The following is a 17,843-nucleotide window of genomic DNA, read 5'->3' on the forward strand; positions in this document are numbered from 1 at the left end:
ACCACGCATGCGCAAAGAAAATACAAGATGGCGGAGAGTGCGGAACTGAAGGTAAGGCGCAGCCTGAAATCGTTGTAATTTTACTCGGTTACTAAGCGCTTGGTTGTCAAGTCCTAACGCCCGACAGCCATTTTTAGCATTAAGGTAATGAAATGTTGTCATATTGTATTTCTTACCGCCCAAATGCAGGAGCAACTTTCTTGTATCGACGAGCATGTTTATGTTGATATTGACTCTCGCTGCTGAGAACGGTTTTGTGAGCAGCGGCTGGCGGAGCGGCTTTCACTTTAAAACATCCTCTGTGTGCTCTTTAACCCCGGAGACAGGCACTCACCTCCGGGCAGCATCCCCGCCTCTGCCCGGTGTTTGGGTTATATATTTGAGAGGGAAAGTCCTGAGCTGCAGAGCATTTTGTCCCGCTGATAGTGTGCAGATTGTGTTTGAATGTGACAGCGGCTTGGTGTTTTAAAGCATGCACACATGAACGGATACTGCTCACTTGGGATGTGCATGGTTATAAAGTTTATAAAGACAGAGGTAGACTGTCTGCAGCTGCAGGAACGTCACCTGGTCTGCTCGGTCACACCTGGGCTCACTTTACCTGTTGATACAATTAACATGTAACGGTGCCCCACTCACCGTTATACAGAGTACACTCAGGGGGGAGAGAAGTCCTTTACTTTTACTCTCTTACTCTTTGTCCTGTTTAAACACAGTTTTTATTTAATTTCAACAATAATAAGTCAAATAGAAATACATTATTGGAAAACCTTACTGTGGGAGAAAAGGTAAAACAATAAAATGGTACAAATATTTGGTAAAAGTCAATATTTGTTTATCCTCTCGAGAAAAAGGTAAAACAATAAATTGGTGCAAATATTTGGATACAAGCTAAATAAGTACACATATATATACCTCAGCCCCTTGCTTGTGTTAAAATACTTGTATTATGTTTCAAATAAAGTGAATACATGGTAGTGAATAAGCAGTGGTGTAAAAACTACAATATTTTCTTCCAGAATGTTGTGAAGCAATAATATAAACTTGTATAAAATTGAAATACCGGAGTACAGCACAAGTACCTCAATTATATTAAAATGCAATACTTGTCAAGTTGTATAAGTGTATTTAATAACTTTGCACCACTGAATATTCATCACTGATGCACCCTGCCTCTAACATGATTCTGTTGTCTCTGTAGCAGCACTTTAACACTGTTTTAATTTAGCCTTATGAAGCAGAGTTGGAACATATCTAGCAGTTATTGATCACAGTCTTGAGCTATTTTTAGACTTTTCCCCCGCTGTGTTTCCACTGCCTGGCTCTGTGGATCTATACGTGCTCCTTTGTGCCAGCTGCTGTTCGTCTGCACACTGTAATGAAGCCTCGCCTGCTTTGAACAGCCAGATGTGGTCCTACTAAAGGCTTTCGTTGATTTAACTAAGTGATATTCTCTATGTAGAAGGCTTCTTAAACTTCTACATTTGCTTGCTTTTTCATTTTCTTAATGTAAAATTAACACTTGGGGCTGCTGACAACAGACACAAATGTTCAATATCTTTATGTCAGATAAAAGTGATATGCCCACAAATCACAAATCTACTCTTGACTAATTTTGTCTGACAAACCCCAAAATAAACGTGGGGATTTTAAACAGCTTTTTCATTACCAAAGTTATTTCATGATGATTTCAGCTCAGAGGATGGAGGGTTTTTTGTGGTTATGCTCTTTAGAATAATCAGAAGAATCGGTGCCTTGCTTAAGGCCGGACACTTTCATCCTCCATGAATTTTAACCTAGCGCTGTGGTGCAGACTGAGGAAGCTTTTATAGATGCAGATTTTTTTAATTCACCCAACTGTATACAACCACTGCAGACAGATAACATCAACAAGCTGGCCTGAAGTCTTTGTTTAAAAACAAGTGAGGTTCCCTTCAGTTGTGATTCACTGCTGATTGATTTGGCTCTTTCTTGCTGTCTTTAAGTTTTATAACAAGAGTCAATTACTTACAAAATTCCTGTCAAAATCCCTCCTCTGAAAATATATTTTTCTTGGTTGTAGGTAGAAATATTTCTAACCTGATGTCGACATAACTCTTGAGGAAAGAATAATACGAAACTGTCAAATATGGGAAGCTGCTAAACCTTTTCTGTTACATTTGTTTTTACAAAACCAAAATGCTCAGAGACTTCAACCCTGTGCACTTACCATATAGTATTATCTTCAATGGTTTTCTAATTTCCAAGAGAATATTACAAGCTTGTGAACATAGATTATAAATTCCCACATGTGTTAAATTAGCTTTGTTTACTTAGAGCAGATGAGAGGTGATGGCCACTTATGTCGGTGTCATTAGTTTTAAACCTATAGTATTCTGGGTAATTTTTTGTGTCATTAGTAGTATCATTTTATTGTCCAGGTTCTCAAATAATGTGCTAGTATGATCCAAGCCCCCAGGAAGTGCGCCGGACTCTGAGGAAAATATTCGTTGTGGCCAAACGGCGGTACTACACCTCCGTATCAGTCGCTGGGCCCGGAAAGACTTTTCCCCATTGACTTACATTGGGAAAGAGACGTCTGTAAATCGTTGGATAATTTATTTTAAACTAAATAAACTACCCAGTATGAACATTTGTATAGCCCTTATTAAAAACATTCGGTCCTCAAGTTGTAAAATGTGCTAATAACGTTATTCTGAGAGTTATTTTCCTCTGCATTATGAACGTGGATCTAACCCACGGGACCGCGCCGCCCGGCACGTTCATGTGACGTGTTCCGCACTACATGAGTTTTACCTTTACCCATGGATGCACAATAAGAACGGATTATATGATTATATAGGTTTGTGACGTTTCGCTCTCTCAAAAGTTGGGCCATTTTGTCTTCATGCGCCAATGAGCAACTCTCATAGGAATGAACGAGGCCCCGCCTCCCACGCTGTATCCAGTTCTTATTATACATCCATGGTATTATCCCACAAACCAGCAGTGACTCCTTGATGCTCTCCCCTGACTATGAGCACATGTAATGATGTTTTTAAGTATTAATGGCGCAGGGCATCTTGCATTTTCAAAGCACAGTCCGCACACGTTAAGGTGTGACATAGCAGGGGACATGGCTCAGACAGTTCACAGGAAACGATACTTTTAACACAACCGAACAATAAGTGTTTTTTATTTCATCTTTAGTTTTTACTCGTTTGCAACAGGTACATGCATGAACAAACCCTCTGACGTTTGTCATCTTGTCAAATACAATTTGTTTCATTCAATGATGCCCAGACCTCTGTGGGTGAGTACGGAGGATCCTCTCCTGAGAATTAGATTTTTTAGGTGAAAAATATAATAAATTATCAAAAGCTTGATTCAGCTGATAGTTTGGCCTAGCATGTGACCGCTTTAAGAAATGTTCGTCCTTCAGAGTGTTGGTTAATGGCAAACTTATCAATTAATCAAGATATTCCAAAAACATAGTCCTTCGGTAAAAAATGGAAAATACCCATCAGAGTTTCCTGAAACCTAAAGTGACGCCTCCAAATCGCTTATTTTATCTGACTCATATTTAAAATTCCAAATATATTCAGTCAACTAAAAAAAGCAGCACATATTTGCAACTGAGAGGCTAAACATTTGTAGTATTCGTCCTTGAAACATTACTTTTTGCTTCACGTTTGTTCATGGTTGGCCTAGGCTTTGTATTATAGATTATACCCCAAATTGGTGCATCGATCTGTATGCAGTCACCGTAGATGAAAGCTAATGTTTGTGAATGCCTCTGATGTTACCAGCCCCTAAATGTGTCCTGTTGCATCGCATTCTGTTTGGTGGGAGTCCCGATCCGCCTCAGCCTCTTTGAACTGTCTTCTCTGTTCTGCGGAGCTGCAGCAGCTACCTGGCAGTACAAATAACTGTCTGTGCACTGGCAGCTTATAGGTGGAGACAGTCTATTTGTAGAGCCTGTGGCTAGGTTAATCCCTAATGATACAGGCCCTCCGCTCTGCTCCCCGACATCTTTTCAACACCTGCCTATTGCTCTTGTTGTCATCGTCATTATCGCTGCAGTTAATTTTCAGTTTAAAGAGAATTAGACGTTGGAAGTCACAAAGAGTGAACCCTCTCAGCTGAGGGTGTATTTAAAGCTTACATGCATGCGCAGATGTTGGCGCGTGTGTCAATCTCATACTGGATGATTAAGTGTTAGCACTCCGTGCGTTTTAGGGCATCATCTCAGCCATAATGTTAAAAGCCTAATGGTGATCGGTGCATGTAGGATGAAACCCAATACAGATGTTGCATGTCTCGTCTCTCACAGAGATGTCAGAGGTGTTTAGCGTTGAACCAGCTGTTGTAGAGAGTTATTGCCATTTCCTTGTTCTAAGCATTAAGCGAAAGATATCAGACGGGCTGCCAGATAAAGACATGGAACATACTTTGATCCTTCAGGCTGCATTACGTACTGTACAGTCTGTATGTTCAGTGAAAGCAGCATTAAAGCTCTCTCTATTGTCAGGTTTCTTTTGCCCTGTGAGAGCACTTGGTGTCTGCAGCCATCGACTTGTGCTCGGCTCTCGGCGAGATTGCAGCTTTCTCTTAACTCCTGTGGTGATTTTGTTACACAGTCCTGTTGCCTTGGTAACATGTCACATTTGAGACCGACATGGGTAGGTAGCAGTTTGGCGCTCAACGTGCATTTCCGACTGGAGGAAGAAAGGCCGGCTTTTCACTGGACACCTTCTTGGCAGATATTTTAGGTTTTTTTAAATGTTGGACTATCAGAGAGATTTTGCTGTGAATCTGAAATAAATAAAAAATATAATGTCAAGTTATTTCACCATCCTGCTGCAGGCTTTAAAAGTGTGACTCCCTCCAGTTTAGTTGAATTTGGTCTGTTGAGATGCATCAAGATTAGCTGTGGTTGAGTGCATTATGTTAGACGTTGTTTTGGCCTGATAACACTTAATCCACAGGTTTCCCAAATAGTTTAGACAGTTCAATTCATGTTCCCTCTTTTAGATGTTTTTTTCTTACTTTTATAGATAAACGAAAGCAGGCTGTGTCATCAATGAGAAGAAAGAAACGTGTACTCTGCAGAAGGTGTTAGTCTTTCTGGGCCAATAGCTTCCTCTCTCATGTCTGTTTAACATCACATCATGACACCTGCAGGGGGAATACAGCCAGCTGGTGAAGGTGTTTCTGCTTTTGGTTCCTGAACAGGCAGCTTAGAGGGTTAATGTCTAATAATAGCAGTGAGCGCAGGCAGTGGCCTCTCCAGTGACCTGTGACCCAAGGGCCTGCAGCTTAAGACACGGATGCACCAAAGGAAGTAGCCCGCTGTGAGCGGAAGACCCCTCTGCTTTCTTTAAGAAAACTGCATTTGATCTTTTACTTTGAGGATACATTGAAATGACAATGTTGTGGTGATAAAGTGGGTCACCTCTCACCTGTGAAATAATGGTAGTTGATTCTGCATTCAGTGTTTTGTGTTTTTACTGCATTAAATACATTTCCTGCAGGTTATCAGCTCTGTTATATACCAGCAGATGATTGTAGAAAACTCATCTAAAAATGCCTTTTCTTTCTCTTTCCTGTAATAATAGTGAATGGATTTCCTTAGATTGTGGTTTTATCTTTTGACTCATCGATAGGTTCAGCGTGCGCAGTGAAAGTGGATTAAATGGTGCCTTTACTCAGGACTAGTGTGCAAACATCATTGAGCCCTAACTCACAGTCTTACTTGTCGAACCATCATGATATTTATTATCAGTGAAAGTCTAATAAGCTCAGATTTGATAAAATACTATTTAAACCCTTTTTCCTGGTCAGAAATGCTATATATTTCTTTGAAGTCATTACCAAAATGTCCCATTGTATCCCTTTACTTGTATTTTATTACATTAATAACCAGCGCTACCTCCAATATAAAACAAAATGGATTCATCATCTTGGGTAAAACAAAGTATTAGATTGTGATGTATCATGAGGATCTTTTTTCCCTGCTTGTTAAGTTTAAATTTAGAAATATAGTTCATTTTCTTCCCATCATGCAGCTGTAGTGAGATGTGAGGCAGATTAGAAATGTAATTGGGACTTCACTCAGCACAGAGCAGCTTGGTGCTCCAAACCAGGCTGCCTCCTTCCTCTGAATGAATCCTGGACAATAGTATCACAGAGAGTTTCCAGGCAGCGCTAAGATGTAGCCCGACATCAGAGAGATGATAAAAAGGCATGGGTGCACTCTCCCTGCAACATGTTTGCTGCACAGCCTGCAGTCTCAGGCCACCTTATCTTTCTGGCTACTGTCTCAACAATGTCCCCTTCATCTCGGTGAGACCTCCTCCAACTCTGCAGGATTAAAAAGGTGCAGAGGGCGAGGGAAACTCGTGGGTGTCTTCCTTCTCCTCCACTGCAGTGGGATTTTGGTGTCTACAGTCTTTGCTATCAGCTTTTTAGCTCTCCTTCCTTCCTTCCTTTCTTCCTTCCTCTTTGAGCAAGTCAGTGATAATCAAACAGGTGTTATGCCCCCGCTCAATTGTTTGTTCTTTGCCATCACACTAGTTAGTCAGAGTGTTTCCTGCCAACTGTCTTTGTCCACATACTTGGCTGCAAATCTGTGTTGGTTGGTTGCTACCAGCAGGATGTACCTGCACTGTTTTGGCAGCAGATTACAAACCTTCCCTGTCATCACATCTTTGTGCCGTTCAGCATGGAAGAAGATGGGCTTCAGATTCAATCTGCCCGTGGCAGGCTGGGACTAGACCTCTGGAGCCTCAGGTGTGATGGCACCGCATTAAACACGCTAATGATTAAAAGGGAAACCGTTCTGAACTCAGTCCAGCTGGGTTGCATGAACTGATCCTGCTTCGGGAAGAAATGGCCCGATCCATATTTGAGTACCCTAACTTTTGTCTTATGTTTGATCCACATATAGTGATACCACAGAGGCAGGAGGGAGAGAAAACAACAGGCGAGGTATTTCAGAGTTAAGCCTGAGTCGGAGTAGCTGGAAGGGGGGATGGGAGGACAGAGAGGGGAGGAGGATGGGGAGGGAGTTGGCACTCAGTACAGAGCCCTCTAGCCGAGAGTAGGAGCTTTATATAATGGCCAGGTACTGTGCAAGCTCCCCCCCCCCCCCCCCCCCTCCATCCGCCTTCACAACCTCCGCACACCCACACACACACACACACACACACACACACACACACACACACACACACCACACACACACACACACACACACACACACACACACACACACATATATATCCTGCAGAACCTTTGCAGAAACTGCTTGGCACAACATTATTAGCCTCACCATCTCCCAGGCTCCTGGGACTCAGAAGAACTGCGTTACTGTTCACATCCTAAACCCATGCAAAGTGCAGCAGATTTGTTTCAGCTCTGCTACCCAATGTAGAGCTCAAAGGGTAACAATGCTGGTTGCTAAAAGCTGCTACTTCGGTCTGGTTCGGTGAAACAACCTGCTCCTTTGGGACTCTAGCGGAGGTTTTACATTACCTTTTCCCCATTCAATCTCATGCTCGTTTAACCACTTGATCTGAATGGGTTGTCAGCTGATCTTTGTTTGTGACTCTCCATCCCGGGTTCAACTCAGGTCGGACACCAACTGCCTTTGGTGAACAGTGTGTGTGTTGTGGGTGGACATTTTATTTAATTATATTGATGTTTAAGCATCATTTCACAAAATGCATACTGGAGAAGAGCTAGAGACACACATGTGATTGTCTGGTATGCATCCGTGGCCAAACCTTTTTTTTACCACGATCCCAGGTCTGTCTGCTTTAGGCACACCTACTTGCCACGTCGCTCTGACCAACACACTCCATCAATATAAACCATTTTTGACTGGCTTTGTGGTGCAGTGGAAAAACACTCTCACTGTGCCAGCAGCTGTTCATGGCACACAATCTGGCATCCAGTCAGATGATCCGTTTTTGATTTAAACTGTAATTTTGCTCATTTAAGACAGTTTTAATCGGGTGTTGAGTCAATACTTCATATTTGAGGAGTTTAGCCTCTTTTTTGAGACTAAGGGTTTTTGAATATAACATGTTTACATTCCCCAAATGAAGGCACTTCACTTTGTTTTATTATTGGTTCCTCAACCCTGATATCGTATCTGCATTCTACACTAGTATTTCTATCAAGACCCATCTCTTACCTGTGAACCTGCAGCATACAAATAATCATATCATTCTGTGCATTCAAAAACATATACTTCACAGTCATTCAACATTTCTGTGATGATGTTAACTGTACCTCCATTTAGCTCCCTTACATGTTCTTACAAGAGAAATAGTAGCAGCAGTATTATCAGGAGAAACTTGCTGTCTGACATTTCTAACAGGTAGGAGATTGTATCATACAGTATATAGTTAGACCGTTTTGGTGATTGATAGAAATTGTAGTCCTAACAGCATGTGTGTGAGTAAATACAACACACCCAAAGATGTGTTCAGACTAACATGTGAAGCTTTTAAGAAAACATCATGATATTGCTGAAGGCTGCAAGAGTCAGAATGAAGGTGTGGTCTAGAGACTCCTGTTTCACCGCATTACTTCTCAGTGTTGTCAAGAAGGGACGACAATATCTATGGTGTTCACTGTCGCTTTAGGCAATGGGAGAAAATAAAGCATACCTAAACCGGGCCCTTTTAATCCTTCACCCAAGGATTAATTTCTAAGCAGGTGAAGTTAATCATTATCCAACATCTCTGTGGGAAAAGTCGGGTTTTAATCTAGTTGAGCAGCTTTATTCCCATACACACGCAGACAGTGTGGTTGTGTGCATGTCATATGATAATCATGGGATTGAACGCTGCATTGAGGTTTTTGCACACACCAGCCATTTGGCCAGCACATGCGATCACTGCAAGTTAATGATCTGTGTGTGAGAACATGTCCCCCCCTCTCATGCTAACTGTGTGTGTGTGTGTGTGTGTTGGTGTGTGTGTGTGGTGTGTGTGTTGTTGTTGTATGTGTGTGTGTGTGTGTGTGTGTGTGTGATGTGTGTGTGTGTGTGTGTGTTGTGTGTGTGGGATGATGTGTGTGTGGGGTGTGTGTGTGTGTTGTGTGTGTGTGTGTGTGTGTGTGTGTGTGGTGTTGTGTGGTGTGTGTGTGGTTGTGTGTGTGTGTGTGTGTTATGGTGTGTGTTGTGTGTGTGTGTGTGTGTGTGTGTGTGTGTGTGTGTGTGTGTGTGTGTGTGTGTGTGTGTGAACTGAAGCACTTTGCATGGTAGCGGTGAAATATTTGATTGTGTGTGTGCACTTTACATTTGTGGATTCCTTGTTTGCACTTGTTATCATTTCCCCTTTAAAGTGTTAGTCGGATATTACAAGTCATTGGGATCAAATAAACACATAAAAACAGCCAATAATGGACCCCTTTCACTGTAGATGTTTTGACATTTCACAGGAAGAGGTTCGCAGTATGGTTGCTGATTGTAGTTTCTCTAAAAATTAAGATCCTTAATATAATCAGTCTCTCTTTATTGTTGATTGCCATTAAATGACTGAACGTACAAGAGCTGGTTTTGCACGTTGCAATACGATGTGTGTTTTAACTTCTTTTGAAACCTCTTACTGATGCAGTAGTGTCACTGATTCTCTCTCTCACACATTAGGCATAGAAACAAGCTATCTTCAGTTTAGTGATCTGTTAGCCATACAGTATTTAAGACTTTCTGGAAGTAAAGTCCATTCATTTTCTGCATAGACAACGTTAATTGACTGACATTTGAAGCATGTCCAAAGCTTGGGCGCGCACAAAACTCTTCCAATTAACTCATCACTAAGAATATATCTGATTACATTTAAATGTAAAAGTCTGTGTGCATGCATTAACACTTAAGGAGAGGAGTTACAAGCGATCACATCAGGCCAGAGGTGTAAGCCGGGCCCCTTCACTTCATACTCCCCTACTTCCAGTACTACCGATTGGACATTACCAATTTCCAAACTCCAATTTAATTGTAATCTCAGCTACACATCGTGATGACAGTCTGTCCACTAAAACATAAACACCTGGCAAATGACTCAAAGCAGCCTCTGCGGTAGTTCCCTTTACATTGAGTGCCTCTGGGAGCACATTTTGCATTAATGACACGCACACAGACTCACAAGGTGAAAACAATACCGGTTGTGCTGTTGTCGCTGGTAACTACAAATCCCAAGGTGCATTTCGGTAAGAATCGTTCAATTAAAATCCCCCCAAAAAAGTATGCTTACAGAAAATGGAAGACCACAACTAGAGCTTCAACAATTAGTTAAAGGAGAGGTGTCATGCTTTTCCGGTTATTACCCGTCCCCTTGTGTGTTATGAAGGTTTTTATGCATGTTAACGGTGTGCAGAGTCAAAACCCTCAAAGTACACCCTGTAGCGAGTAAAACTCTAACACAGAAAATACCTCCCCAAAACGCCTCGTTGGAGATACGTCACTGCCCATTTGAGTCTTCCATTTCGTTCCGGGTACGGCATGATGTCAAGCGGTACCTGGAACGAAATGGACCAATCCCGAAGAGCCGTTACGTTACGTCCGCGGAGCCGTTACGTTAAGCCCCCGCTGATTGGTCCAAATTGACCGATCCACAGACTTCCTCACACACACATCTGTGTGCAGGGAGCAGGCAGCTCTGCTGATTTCTCCTCCCTGGCTGCAGGCTGATAACAGACAGTTGGGATCGCGGTAAAATGCTCTCTGCAGACCCATTCTCACAGCGTTTATCAACCTTTTTCTTACTCAATATCAAGCCACACTTATTGTTTTTACTTCGGATGTGACTTTGTGTGTGCTCAGGATGAATTTGGCTGTGTTTCGCTATGTATCCTAAACAAGGAAACAACACCTCCACGGAGCTCAGCGCGATTCACAACGTCCCGACCAATCAGAGCACACTGTGCTCACAGGGAGGGTGGGGGCTGGAGCTTTTGGAGCTACAACGAGCCGTTAAAGGCAGATAGTGAAATTCAGTGAATACAAGTAGTTTACAGAGATGCTGTATGAGAAACCAATGTGAGTTTGGAAAAATGCACAGTATAAATCTATTCTAGTAGACCTCAACAATGGAATTATGATCAGTGGAAATGGCCATGACACCTCTCCTTTAATTCATTTCTTTGGATCGGATTGACAAAAGTAAAAGAAAGTATATTAAGGTTCCAGCTTCTCATATGTGAGGATGTGTTGCTTTTCTTGCTTTATATTTCTGTTAGCCAAATACATGTGTGTTGGGTTGTTGGTCAGACAAAGGCAGTGATGGGCAGTCAGTTTAGGTCAAGATTCTGGATTATTTTGGATGTATAAGGACGGTACAGCTCTTCCTTTATGTATAGCAACAATGGATGGGGTTCATTGGTTTCTTTTTTTAAAGCAAAAATCATCAGCAAACTGATGGCAACATCTAGAGCTGTGGAGAATTTTATTGGGTTTAGAGGCTCAGCTGCTGTCTCTCTCTCCTCCCATCCCCCTTCCCTTTATCCCTCCATCAGTCATTCTCACCAGCTCTGGACACAGCAAATTATCACCCCACACCCCACACCACACACCACACACCCCACACACCACCAAGCTCCAGTCTGACAAGAATATAGCAAACACACAGAGAGATATGAGACTGCAGATACCACTGTGTCAGTTGAGCTCAAATTGAACACGACCAACTATTACAAAACATTTAGCAGAGTCTCATCGCTACAATTATTTGTTACATTTTGTGAATATGTTCACACTAAAACCAGACCAAACAGGATATATTGTATTATCTTACCCCCCGTTTACTCATTTATAAATAGTGATTTGATCATGTTGCAACCTGTTATTGCCTAGATAGACGTTTACAATGGGACCCTACTGCTCTACAACAATGTGTGATGTGTTTGATGCAGGCAAAGTATAGTAAAGATGGCCAAAACTGCCACGAAATACAGAAATGTATCTTTAGATTTAGCAGTCTTTGGATGAAAGAAGTCTTGTGGTCCTCACAAGAGAAAAAGAAGGCCTAATAGCTGCTTCTTACCAAGTATTCAAGTTGTAATGTAAAGATAGACATTTAGTAGAAGATCAACAGAGATGGAAATGTGTCTGTTGGAGCTCCTTGATATCAAGATATGCAAGTTGGGCGCCATTTAGGCCAACACTGTTTTCTCCGTTTTGGGCCAGTTTGAACACAGTCAGCGCAGATGTTTTGGGAAAAGGAAGCAACATGTCTCTGCAAGCATTACAAAGAAACAGCATGAGGTAGAAACAACACTGCATCTAAAAGCTTTGAGTCGGAGGGGTTATGGGACTTCTCATGACCCAGAGATAAAAGATGTTAACTTTATGTTCAGTCAATTTGTTTTGAATTGTTTTTTGTCTTTGTGAAAAATGATGGTTTGCAAGGACCAACGCAGATTTAATTTTGTAGTGCTCTGTGGAGTCCAACATGGTTTTAATTCCATCCTCTTCCCTCTGTGTTTGATCACATGATTTGATTAAAACCTCTTGGAAAGATTAGTTTAGTTAGCTTTTGGTAAAAGACAGTTAAAGTTGCATAGCTTTAGAAGAGACGACTGCTCCATCTGATTGTAAAGTCATCTCTTCTGCAGATAGTATGTTTACCATAATTCATCACTTTTGCTATTCATACATTGACAGACTAAATATTTAACTTATTGGTATCTCTTGATAAGATCTGATATCTAAATGATTGTCCAACCCTAGTCTTGAGGAGTTGCAGCATTTGTTTTCCAAAACAATTATCTGTAGACGCAACGCACTGCCACAATCCCAGCTGTAACGTTACTTCTACCTTTATACTCACTGTCACTCATACACTTTATTTTGCACACTGGCTGACATTATGCACAGTATGTAAGCACTGAGTACGTTTTGGCTACTAATTCATTTTAGTGAAATAAAACATCATTTTTGTTCCATTCAGTAGAGGTCACTTGGCCTAAATACAATGACACCCTGGCAGTAACAACAAAACACAGATGTAATGGTAATAACATTTAAAAACGTTAATACTAACCATTAGGCATTTGACCAGTTAATCAGTTACCTGTTACATCCGTAAGTCACACAAGCGTTGACAAGTGTTTCCTGTTATCCTGAATAACTAATGAAGCCCGTCTCACTAACCGGTCAAACACCAGAAACCCCCCCCCCCCAACGGTTAACTGAGGTATATGGAAGTACGACCTCAGTAGGAACAGGTAACAATGCTCAGGAACCAAAACTAAATCTTGGTTGGAATTTTTTTTTAAATCCCTGACTTCCTCAAAAGGTTACTGAGAATATTCAATTTATTCAAAAGAGCCAACACTGAAAAAAAGAGGTAGCATGAGTTAAAAAAAGCCTCTCTTTCTGTATCCATCTGGTGAATTGAACTCATTATAGGACTGTTACAGAGAAACTTGCTGCTGAAGCAGAAGATGCCTCCTGTTAGAGTATAGTGGTAGAACTATAGGTGTATGCAGGTAGATTCTGGGTAGAGTTTTCACCATCTAAATATGTATATCCATGGGTCCAACATTAACACATCAATCATTTAGGCCCCACTCACACGGGAACGTTTGCGTTTATGCACAGTATGCGTATTCAAAAAAGTCTTCCGTTCACATGCATTCGTTTCATTTAACGTGTCTGTTCAAACGAGGCCGCTGGAAACGCTGTAGTACATATGCCGGGACTGTAAGTGGCGCTGTAACTTCCGCCAAAATACACCAAAAGCGAAGAAGAAGAGCAGCCCGAGCAGCCCCGCAGCAATGTTGCCATGGCTACCCTTCTGTTTACGCCCCACAGTGTATTTAGCAACATGTAATTCTCCATGTCCACTTGTTGCTGATGGTTGTGGTAGAGGAGCTGTAGATTTTGCACTAATATCTGTAGCATGGTCAGTAGCAGTAGCACTAGCAGTAGCTACTGACAGGAGGAAGTGTGTGTGGCGATTGCTGGTATTCAGCGGGATATAGTAATTTCCTCAGCATATGGATAAATGCAACGGGGAAGTTAACTGAAAGAAACCAAATCTGTGGATATTGCATCGACCGACCAAGAAGCACGTCTCTGTGGATATTGCATCGAGAGGACGGCTCAGAAAGAGAGATATTCTCTACAAACACCGGGTGAGATCGCACCTTTGTCAATATAATGGATCAATGCATGAAATCTGACTCTGTTTATTTTGTTTAAGGAGTATATTGGGCGTTAACAATTCTGGTTTGCCTTTTATAATATTATTTCATTCAAGAACCCCTTGTGCGTTTAATTAACACAGCTATTTTTGATAGTTGCTACAGCAGTGAGCAGGAGAGGCGGGGCTATCACTATTTTTTCAGGAAATATTCGTATCGAGGTGATTACACGGACTCGGTTGTCCCCCAGAGCGTTTCGTTTGCAAATCTATCCACCTTGGGACCCGTTATTGTTTGTGGGGTCAGTTTCTATCGGCCTCGTGTAAATAATAGGGCTATACGCACGCGAAACTATGCAGATACAAGCAGTTTTCTCCTCGTGTAAACGGCGCCTTAGACTGAGAATGATTTAGTGTCTTCTGAGTTTGACTTTGTGTTAATAAATGTGCATATTTATAACTTTCCAACTATGCAAAATATGAAATGTTGTCTTGTCAGTTAAGGACACCCACCTCTGATATATTGGCGTCTCTTGTTCTCTGCAGCTAGATTTCATCCGATTGTAACTCTTTTAATAGAAATGTCGAATTTACTATCTTTGGAGAGTTCTGGTAGCGTGTGTCTATTTTTAAATACATTTCGGTGCAGTGGTTTACTTGCCTGAGGACATTTCATAATCCTGGGTTTTTGTAGGTTTCATTTTTAGCAGCATATGTTGGTCCAAATGTTTTTTATGGGCATTTCCAATCTGACGAGTATATCATTGTGGTGGACACAGTGAATCCTCAGCTTTTCTTAGCCAACCAAAATGGTCTCATTGAGATATTGTTTATTGGCGCAAAATGTCACAGGCTGGGAGTTTCAAGGCAGAAACTTCCTCTCAGGCTATAAAAACCCCCACACTGGTCTGCATGCTGTTTGTGTGTGTAGAAACCCCCCCCCGTTACCCCCAGCTATTCTCTTTGTGTTTTATCCCCTCTCTCCCTCCCTCCTTCCTTTGTTCCAGCTTCTTTTCCCACCTACATGTCAAATTATTCCAGTCAAACAACCCAATAGAGCACGAAAACCTTTTCAGTGCACTCCAATCATGATAGTGTTTATTGTGAATAAAACAAAAAGGGGCACATTTCATGTAATCAAGTTAAGAGGATTTTCACTTTCATGTTGTCACGAGATCAGTAAGCAGCATCTGCCACACTGGCTATATGAACAATGTGGCACTACAAGGTCTTTGATATTACTTTAAAGCATTCTGTTGTTGTTATTCGAAGGCTTTGATCAGTGTCACGTCTAAACCAGGCACGCAGTAGTGTTTCCCTTCTTCATAAGCTTCACTAATAAGTGCAGGAGAATATAATGCAATAATATGCAATTAATGACAGTAGAATGAATGTTGGTTTTAATGTCAAAGCTGTGGGGTTCTCCGTCAGAACTTCTGTCAGATGGTTGAATGTCTTCAGAAACCTCCACTCCTCAATGATGATGGTGTGTGTGTGTGTGTGTGTGTGTGTGTGTGTGTGTGTGTGTGTGTGTGTGTGTGTGTGTGTGTGTGTGTGTGTGTGTGTGTGTGTGTGTGTGTGTGTGTGTGTGTGTGTGTGTGTGTGTGTGTGTGTGTGTGTGTGTGTGTGGTGTGTGTGTGTGTGTGTGTGTGTGTGTGTGTGTGTGTGTGTGTGTGTGTGTGTGTGTGTGTGTGTGTGTGTGTGTGTGTGTGTGTGTGTGTGTGTGTGTGTGTGTGTGTGTGTGTGTGTGTGTGTGTGTGTGTGTGTGTGTGTGTGTGTGTGTGTGTAATGGTGGGCAGTCTGTGTCATCATTTTTCTCCCACCCTCTTCTCGACAACATGCATATTTCATGGGACTGGCCATATATGTCACAAGCAGGAGAGTTACACCTATACTGTGTGTGTCAAGTCCAGGAATACTAAACAGATAAACCTTCTTGGCTCAGGCAATAAAATTGAATGATCAAAATTAATGTTCAGTTAAAGAATATCTCAAGATGTTGGGACTCCACAGTCAGACAGCTGCTGCCTGCGTGCTGCACCTGTGATGGAGCTTCCTGCTGTACGAGCGTCTGTGTTTGACTGAAATGTTTTTATAACTGCAGTGCGGCTCAGGCCTCGGAGTTACATTCAATTTCCTTCTCCCTCCATGAATGTGCCTTTTAGCTTATATCTGTAGGGACCTACTGTAGAAGAAGGACAGGTGACAGGTCTATGTCCTGATTAGTAATTGTGTTACATATATTGCGTGTGTGCGCGTGTTTGGATATGTGACAGCTGTGCACAACATGCAGTGTGTGGTGTGTAAACAGCAGCCTCTGCTCTAGCCGTAGAGAAGTGTGCAGCTTGTTTGAGGCCCAGGTTGTCTGAAATCTCTTCTCCGTGCAGGAATCTAACAGCGGCTTGGAGATCAGTCAATTCACCCAAATATGTATCTGCAACAATATTGACATTTCATTCATTTTTTATATAATATTTTTCATCAAACCTGTCAAAAATCACAGTTTTCCCACATCTTAAATGTAAATGATTGATGCATGTCTTATACATATAGTAAACTGTATATTGTAACTGTATAAAACTGCGTTTTAGACTGTTGGAAACAACACATTTGTAGGCATCTCCTTGGCCTTGGTGTTAGTGATCGACATAAAAGCAGAATCTGGGACAATATCTACATCATAAGCTGTGTATTGTTACTGCTGTGAGAAAGTGCTTTAAGACTAAGGCCCTTTTCTTTAGTTAGTGTTTGATTACCGCAGTGCGCCATCTTCTGCTTGCAATATGCTTTTGTAATTATCAGAATCTTCTGAAGACATTTAGCTGATTTAGTGTTCCTAAACAGAGTTCCTCCACATTTTGTCATTGAAAAAGACAACATTATTATCATGCCTGTTGGTAATTCATCTCTCCTACCATCCAGAAACAATTTAACTATCATTTTCTAATCGCACTTTTTGATTAATGAGAAAAAATAAATATTTCCCAACATTTTTCTTAAAAATGTTTTGGTTTGCATTGGATTTTTGAGTTGTAGGTTAACTGAAGCACAAATGTGTTTTCTGCTATTGCATACCCTTTGGAGGAAGCTAAATGTGCAAAACTATGTTTACCATAGCCTGCAACATTTTGGGGGTTTCAGTTCTTTTCAAAACGATCGTTCTGTGGTGGGACCAGAATGAAAGTCTTTCTCACACCTGGGCCCCAACGCTGAAAATGGAAGTAGTTAGTTAGTTTTGGTACTGGAAGATGTATTGGTTATACTTTTTACATTTAGACGATACAACAAAGTAAGACAGCAGAAGTTATAGTTTTTCCTCATGAACATTGCAAATAAATAACAGCTCTAAAAACATTTGAAAGATTATGAAATGGTGCTTTAAAGAAATCAAAAAGCCACTGTGATAGAAAAAGTTATGTTTGTTCAATTTGATAACAAATGTTTGATTATTATTTGATTATGCCTTCGTCATATCGGTTCGATGTACTGATATGGATGAATGATTTCAAACAGCAGATGGTAAGAGTTTAAAAAAACTGTTTATGATCAATGTTTGATATATAACGATATTATATTCAAATCGGTTCCAGCAATGCAAAAGAAGCAATTTTGCATCTAAGTGTTTTTGTTTTGGTACTTTGTACAAGTCTACAAAGTAGCTGCCATGCTAAGGTCCCAACAAATTGCCTACAGCACTCACAGTATATG

The 17,843-nt window shown here is 41.2% G+C and overlaps 1 protein-coding gene across 3 annotated transcripts in view; it reads left to right on the plus strand.

Annotated features, from left to right (window-relative positions):
- LOC117471172 (E3 SUMO-protein ligase PIAS1-like) overlaps nt 1–17,843 on the plus strand; it is a 44,934-nt gene continuing 27,091 nt past the window's right edge. The window contains exon 1 of one of the 3 annotated variants that reach the window (XM_034115988.1): nt 1–51. In XM_034115988.1, coding sequence (XP_033971879.1) covers nt 28–51 — 24 coding nt within the window. In that variant the 5' untranslated portion in view covers nt 1–27. The other 2 variants (XM_034115989.1, XM_034115991.1) reach the window with 2 other exon arrangements.

This window comes from Trematomus bernacchii, unplaced genomic scaffold (genome assembly GCF_902827165.1).
Source record: "Trematomus bernacchii unplaced genomic scaffold, fTreBer1.1, whole genome shotgun sequence".
Classification (NCBI taxonomy): domain Eukaryota; kingdom Metazoa; phylum Chordata; class Actinopteri; order Perciformes; family Nototheniidae; genus Trematomus; species Trematomus bernacchii.